This window comes from Aptenodytes forsteri, unplaced genomic scaffold (genome assembly GCF_000699145.1).
Source record: "Aptenodytes forsteri isolate BGI_AS27 unplaced genomic scaffold, ASM69914v1 Scaffold113, whole genome shotgun sequence".
In the NCBI taxonomy this organism is placed as follows: Eukaryota; Metazoa; Chordata; class Aves; order Sphenisciformes; family Spheniscidae; genus Aptenodytes; species Aptenodytes forsteri.
The window spans coordinates 739,888-745,845 of record NW_008795032.1 but is presented as its reverse complement, the minus strand read 5'-3'; the positions used below and the strand labels follow the sequence as shown (position 1 = coordinate 745,845).

Genomic DNA, 5,958 nt, shown 5'->3' with positions numbered 1-5,958 from the left:
CGTTCGAAAGTGACCGCGGTCTTGCCCGTGGCCTGGTCATCGATAGTGCAGGGAGAGGAACGCCGAGAGCTTTCCCGTGTTTGGGGGGGTCCGTCCCCTCCCTCCCAAACCCTGTTGCTGTCGGACACTTCTCTGTGCCTCGGAGGTGGCGGGACGTCGCCAGGGTGGGTGATGGGATGTTGCCGGGGTGGGTGGCGGGACAGGGCCCGGGTGGGTGGCGGGAGAGCGCTGGGGTGGGTGGCGGGACGTCGCCAGGGTGGATGGCGGGACAGCACCGGGGTTTCCAGCGGGGGCTCCGTCTCCTCAGCCTGGTGCGATCTTGGGAGCATGAGGGTGGAGAAGGGAGACACGGGGAAGCCCTGGATGGTCCTGTGTCCCCCGCAGGTATGTCACCCACCTGATGAAGCGTATTCAGAGGGGACCCGTCCGAGGCATCTCCATCAAACTGCAGGAGGAGGAGAGGGAGAGGAGGGACAACTACGTCCCCGAGGTGAGGCTCTGGCTGCGCTCGAGTGCCTGCTTCAGCATTTATCCGTCCTGCCTCGAGGTGTCTTCTCCATTAGTGGCCCCAAATTTCTTTAAAACAAAGCCTCAGCCAGGAGGAGCTGAGGAGGGTGTGGGTCAAGGAGGGCTGAGACGGATTTTGGCCTTGTATCGGGACGCTCCCTCAAAAACCGCTGCCTGGGGTGGGAGGAGCAGCTGACTTCTTGCGTTTCGACTCCGCTGCCGATTGGCAAATGATATCCCTCCTCGATTTCCTAACTTAAAGCGAGGCAAAAAATAACCTGATGGGATGCAGAGGGATATTTCAGGGTGGCTTAAAACCTGCTGTACTGCAGATGTCGCTGAAGAGAGGGAATTGGTGAAACCCCCTCTTGTCTTGAACCTGCATTCGCAAGGGGTTGAGGTCTCGCCCATGACTCGGTCGTTGACAGTGCAGGGAGAGGAGCTCCGAAAGCGTTTCCCGTGTTCAGTGGGTTCGATCCCGTCCCTCCCAAACCCTGTAGCCTTCGGACACGGCGCTTCTCGCCCTTCTTCCAGGTCTCCCTGATTGGCTTCTGGTAGAGCTGCTGGTTTCTGTGCTGCACGAAAACACTCGGTTCTGTTAATCTCAGCTCTCCTAAAATGTTGGTGCTGGGGTTTGGTTACGTGGAAGGTTATTTTAGCGATGGTGTGGAAAGAACAGGTACGATGGTAGGATGTCATGGGAGCTTCGGCAGTGTGGTAAGGCGGGCTGGTGCTGTCCCCCCGGCTTGGAGATCTGCCTCAGGAATGCCCTTGCTGCTTTGCCACCTTGGTTTCGTAGCCTGAGGTGAGGTGACGTGGCTCTCCACAAGAGACCAGGGCTCGGTTTGACTCCCTCACTCCTGACAGCTAGAACTGGCACGTGAAGCACCAGCAGCTCCGTGCAGATCCTCTCACGGATGCCTCAATGCCCCAGATTTTAGGTGTCAGCACAGTGCTGACCCGCACAGCCTGTGTCAGAGGCTTGGAGGAACCGGCTGGGGCGACTGTCCGTGTGTTGCACATAGTGATCTTCCAGCTGCCTTTCGAAGGCAGGATGAGGTGGTGCTGGTGGGAGAAGTCACCCCTGGAGGGACCTCGAGCAGGGAAGGAGCGTCTGTGCTGTAGCTGTCGATGCAGCGTTAGCTGAACCTGCGTTATTTGTGGTTTCTTACAAAGACACTGGTGTGACGTAGCCTCTTCGGGAAGGAAGCGTGCAGAGATCAAGGTTTGGGGTCTGGAGGGGGTTGGAGGAGGTTGCTCTTGCCTTGAAGAGCAGGACACCTCAGGTCCTGGGGGTGGGACGGCCCAGGTGGTCACTTGGCATTGCTGTCTGGCACCGCAGCGGTTTGCCTCCGGCCTTGGGGACTTGCGTCGCAGGACGAGTGCAAGTGTTAGTGGTGATCACCAGGACTGGTGCAGTTGTGGACCTGACCCCGGCTCCTCTTGGCAGCGTTGGCGTGGAGCTGGTTAGGCCTCGGGTTTCCAAAGACTTGCCATAAAAGAGGCTCTTCTCTCTGTGGGAGGCCTCTCTGCTGCCGGGTGCCCTCTCACGATGTTTTGGCAGGAGAGCTGGACTCCACCGGGGTCCTCTTGGCTCATTCTGTTGCTGGAGCCCTTCCCCACGACGGGCAGCAAGATCTTGTTTGCGGTGGGATGGGACCAGAGTGGGGGTGTGGGGACACCCCGGTGGCAGCAGGGACGTGGCTGCGGGGCCTCATCAAACTGCATCCATCTCTCCTCCGTCCCAGGTCTCTGCCCTCGACCAGGAGATCATCGAAGTGGACCCGGACACCAAGGAAATGCTGAAGCTCCTGGTGAGTGGCCCCAGCTGTCCCCCTGCACGGGGTAACCCTGCCAGGCTGGTGGCGCGTCCCCAGCAGCGATCCCGCTGCCCTGAGGGGCTCGATGGTGTCAGCTGAAGGCTTCAACGCTCTGGGCACATGGTGGGGGTCCCTCCGCCCTGGGACCTGCAGGCGGATTAATTCCTGTACGCTCTTGGGAGAGGCAGGGTGGCTTTGCCCGGGACCCCGCTAGCAGGTTGGGTGTGCTCCTTGCCCTCCCCTCCTCCCGCAGCACCCTAGGGTGCCGACCGAAGGGCCTCCTCGTCAGCTCTCGCTGGGTGGAGGTGAACGTGGGTTTGCCCATAAAAAGACCAGATTCCCCCCATCGATGAGCCGATCTCCACAGCAGGGTGGTCGTCTCCTCTTCTTTCTGGAGACGTGAATCCACCCTTTGTGCTACCACAGCACGTTCACGCTTCCTGCTCCTCCCAGAAGGAATCTGCCTCCGCCCTTGGCAGGGTTGGGTGCGGATGGCGGGCAGGGCGGTGTGACCGATCCCAATCCCGTGCTGTTTTCCAGGACTTCGGCAGCCTGTCCAACCTGCAGGTGACACAGCCCACGGTGGGGATGAACTTCAAAACGCCCCGAGGAGCGCTCTGAGTCGATCGCTGTATGTCACTTTTCCAATAAACGTGGGGAAACCATCTCAGCCTGCCTGGTCTTTGGAAGCCTGCGTCCCCAGGGATGGGGAGGGAGGGCTGGTTCCTCGGGGTGCCATGTCCCAAATACAGGTGTTGAAGGCTTCAGAGGGTGAGGAGGACTCAACACCTTCGCGTTTGCTGGCTTCTTTTTGGGTTCTTTCCTGGCTGTTTGGGTTGTGCGGTGCAAAGCTGTTATTTTACAGGCTGTCCTGCGGTACGCAGCCAGGAGAGGACAACCGTGGTGGCTCCTCGGAGCTTGCCGGAGCTCCTCGCCCTCGGCGCCTCCCAGGTTTGCCTGTGCCTCCTCCAAGTGGGTAACTCTCGGGGGTCACACTGTGCCAGAATAAAAGCTGCTTTTTATAACCGCGTTGGTCACTTTTAAGTGCTTGAATGAAAGGAAAAAGTCTTGTTGGTTTTCTTTGTATGAGGGGAGTGAACTGGGCTGAGCAGAGCGCCCTGTCTGGGGGTGGAGACGGGCCCCGGTGAGGTTTGTGCTGTCCTTCCCCCAGCAAGATGCTCCATCCAACCCAGTGCTTCCCCAGGGTGTAACAGAGATGTGAGAGTTCTGGGGCTCACTCTGCCCCCCAAAACTGTCCTGCTATGCAGATGCTCTCCTTGGAGGTAGAGGAGACCTACAGGTCTCAGCCTTTGCTGTTGGCATGGTCCAGCACCGTGACCTGCGGGCAGGGTGCCCTTGGCAAGGGCAGGCAACGCTCCTGGGCACCCCGGCCGGGCGAGCGTCCCTGGGTTTTCCCTCTCTGCCTGCGTGACCGGCTCCAGCACGACGTGGGTTTTGCTTAGGGGAGGTCTGGAGCCCTGCGCCAGTCCAGACCTCTGCAAACCCACGGAGCTCCCCGCGTGCCCGGGAGATCCTGGGCCAGCCCCTGCCTGTCCTGTCCTGCCAGCCCCGCGAGAGCGCTGGGTCCCACCGGTGAGCGTGTACCACGGGTGGGTGCAGCTGCGCCGTGGGGTGACCTCCCCTCTCCCTGCAGGGAGACCTCAGTGTGTCCCTCCAAGGAAAACGGCTTTTCGCAGCCACATCTTGAATCTCCCGATACAAATAAAAAGACAAAGGATTTGTGTTTTGGGGAGAAATGTCTGTATTTAAGTTTGCTGTGGAATTTGTGTTAAATTTAAAGAAGAAAATGTTTACAGTGAATGTAGCCAGGCATTTAAATATACATTGAACACGCTGAGCTGCAGTCAGGATAAGCCAAACAGGGATAAGTATAAATCCTCTTAAGTACTACAGAGATTTAACTCAGAATTTGCAGCTCGATACCAGCAATCTCTTCACTATTTAACTAAAACACAGAGGGAGCGCAGACTGACGGGTAAAATAACTATCGATCTGCAGAAGAGAGCGAGCAAGGAGGGGTCCCAGCATCTAACTACAGGATTGAATTTCCAAACACGACCGATCGCTCTCTGGCAGTGAAGTTTTTGATGCGAACAGCCACCTGTTACAATTTTCTCTTCATTTTAGTCTTCACGTCAGAGTAAATGTTAATTTCGTTCTGAATCCAATACGCCACGTAGCCCGAGGTGCCGGGAATGAAATCACGGAGCTCTCCGACATATTTCTTCATGTCGCGAGCAGAGGTGTAGCCTACGAAAGGAAAGCGTGGGTCTCACCGGGGGAGCTGCCCTCCAACGAAACAAGGACGATGGAAAACGCAAAGTGCGGAGGAGAAGGGAGCGATTCCAGTCGCACCCTCAGCGTTTCCGCTGCTGTAAGTACCGGGAGGAAGCGAGGAACACGTGGGGAGTCCCTGCTTCATCCGCAGTCGTTTCCAGGCATATTTTCTACTCCTTAAAAATCTACCGATGCCGAACGTTACCTGTCACCATGTTATTCATCGGGTATTCCTGGAGGGCACGGTATGGAAATTCCCCCTGGGCGGGTGCTCTGGAGCCTGTTTCTTCTTCGCTGCTGTATCGGGGGGAAAAAAATGTGTGTTAGTTCCTATGCGTTGGGGATCTTTTGAAATTTGGGGGGCACATAAATCCTACCACCGAGGGCAGGAAAATACCTTTTGGCCAGGTCTAGCGCATCCTCCTCCGCTTCTTCCTCACAGCCTTTTCTCGCCGCCTCCGGTTCGTCTGTCAAATTTTCGTTGGGCTGCGAGTATCAACACGGAGTTGAGTTAAGATTGTGTCCTGGGCACCCCACAAAACACTAGAGACGTGGTCCAAGAGAGCGGTATTTTTAGGACTTGTGATTTCAAGCATAATTTAGAATACAATTTTAAATCTAATCACATTTTCGCTTTAAAAGTATTGAGAAGTTGCTTTGAGAAGAAAGCGGGCAGTGTCTTGGAGCTACACGGGGAAGGAAAATGCTGCACAAAAGGGCTGAGCTCAGACCTCGGCGATCGGCAGCCCCAGAAGGATGTGCCGGGGAGACTGGACGTCTGTCTGGGTGAGGGAGAAAGTCCCTCCTGCGCGTCCCAAGCTCAATCCAGTGCTGTCCCCCCCGGGATGTCACGCTGGGAGTGACACACACGGCGCAGGAAGCACAAGAAGATTTGATCCCGTATTTGGGCTGAGGGTCTGGGATAAAAACCAGGCTCCCTGAAGTTCATACAACTGATATTTTCTTAAGCTACAGCTCCTGTAGTATAAATTTCTCATCTTACCTGTTCTGCAAGTGAATCATCCGCCTGCTCCCAAATAAAACTACCGATTTTCCTTCTGATCTCTGCCATGAACAAAAAAATAAGTGACTGTGAGAGCATCGAATAACGAGACTGTGTGGGAGTCGCTGCCTGTGCAAGCCCCTGCCTCTCGCAGGTGCTAGCGAAGGCACTCGGGAGCCCTGGCAGGAGCTCACTGCGTGGCGCTGCTCCCTAATGCAATATAACGGCTCCATGTCCGAGTGGAGACCAGTGCCGAGTGGTGTCCCTCAGGGGTCTGGACCAGGATTCTTTAACATCTTTGTCGGGGACATGGACAGTGGGATTGAGTGC

The 5,958-nt window shown here is 56.5% G+C and overlaps 2 protein-coding genes across 3 annotated transcripts in view; one reads left to right on the top strand and one right to left on the bottom strand.

Moving 5' to 3' along the window:
* Positions 1-349: 349 nt before the first annotated feature.
* RPS17 (ribosomal protein S17) lies at positions 350-3,354 on the top strand. Of its 2 annotated transcripts, none has more exons than XM_009276323.2 (4): positions 350-490; positions 2,256-2,321; positions 2,868-2,958; positions 3,212-3,354. In XM_009276323.2, exons 1-3 carry the CDS (start codon positions 401-403, stop codon positions 2,946-2,948), a joined length of 237 nt encoding a protein of 78 aa, XP_009274598.1. In that variant the 5' UTR covers positions 350-400; the 3' UTR covers positions 2,949-2,958; positions 3,212-3,354. The 2 variants fall into 2 exon arrangements, with proteins under 2 accessions (XP_009274598.1, XP_009274597.1); XM_009276322.2 differs by having other exon boundaries at positions 3,193-3,354.
* Positions 3,355-4,452: 1,098 nt separating this feature from the next.
* Positions 4,453-5,958, bottom strand: part of TERB2 (telomere repeat binding bouquet formation protein 2) — a gene marked incomplete at its 5' end in the record, with an annotated part of 4,821 nt that continues 3,315 nt past the window's right edge. The window contains 4 exons of the mRNA XM_009276344.1: positions 4,453-4,598; positions 4,831-4,919; positions 5,023-5,111; positions 5,629-5,690. Of these exons, the coding sequence (XP_009274619.1) occupies positions 4,453-4,598; positions 4,831-4,919; positions 5,023-5,111; positions 5,629-5,690 (386 nt within the window). The remainder of the gene's footprint in view (positions 4,599-4,830; positions 4,920-5,022; positions 5,112-5,628; positions 5,691-5,958) is intronic.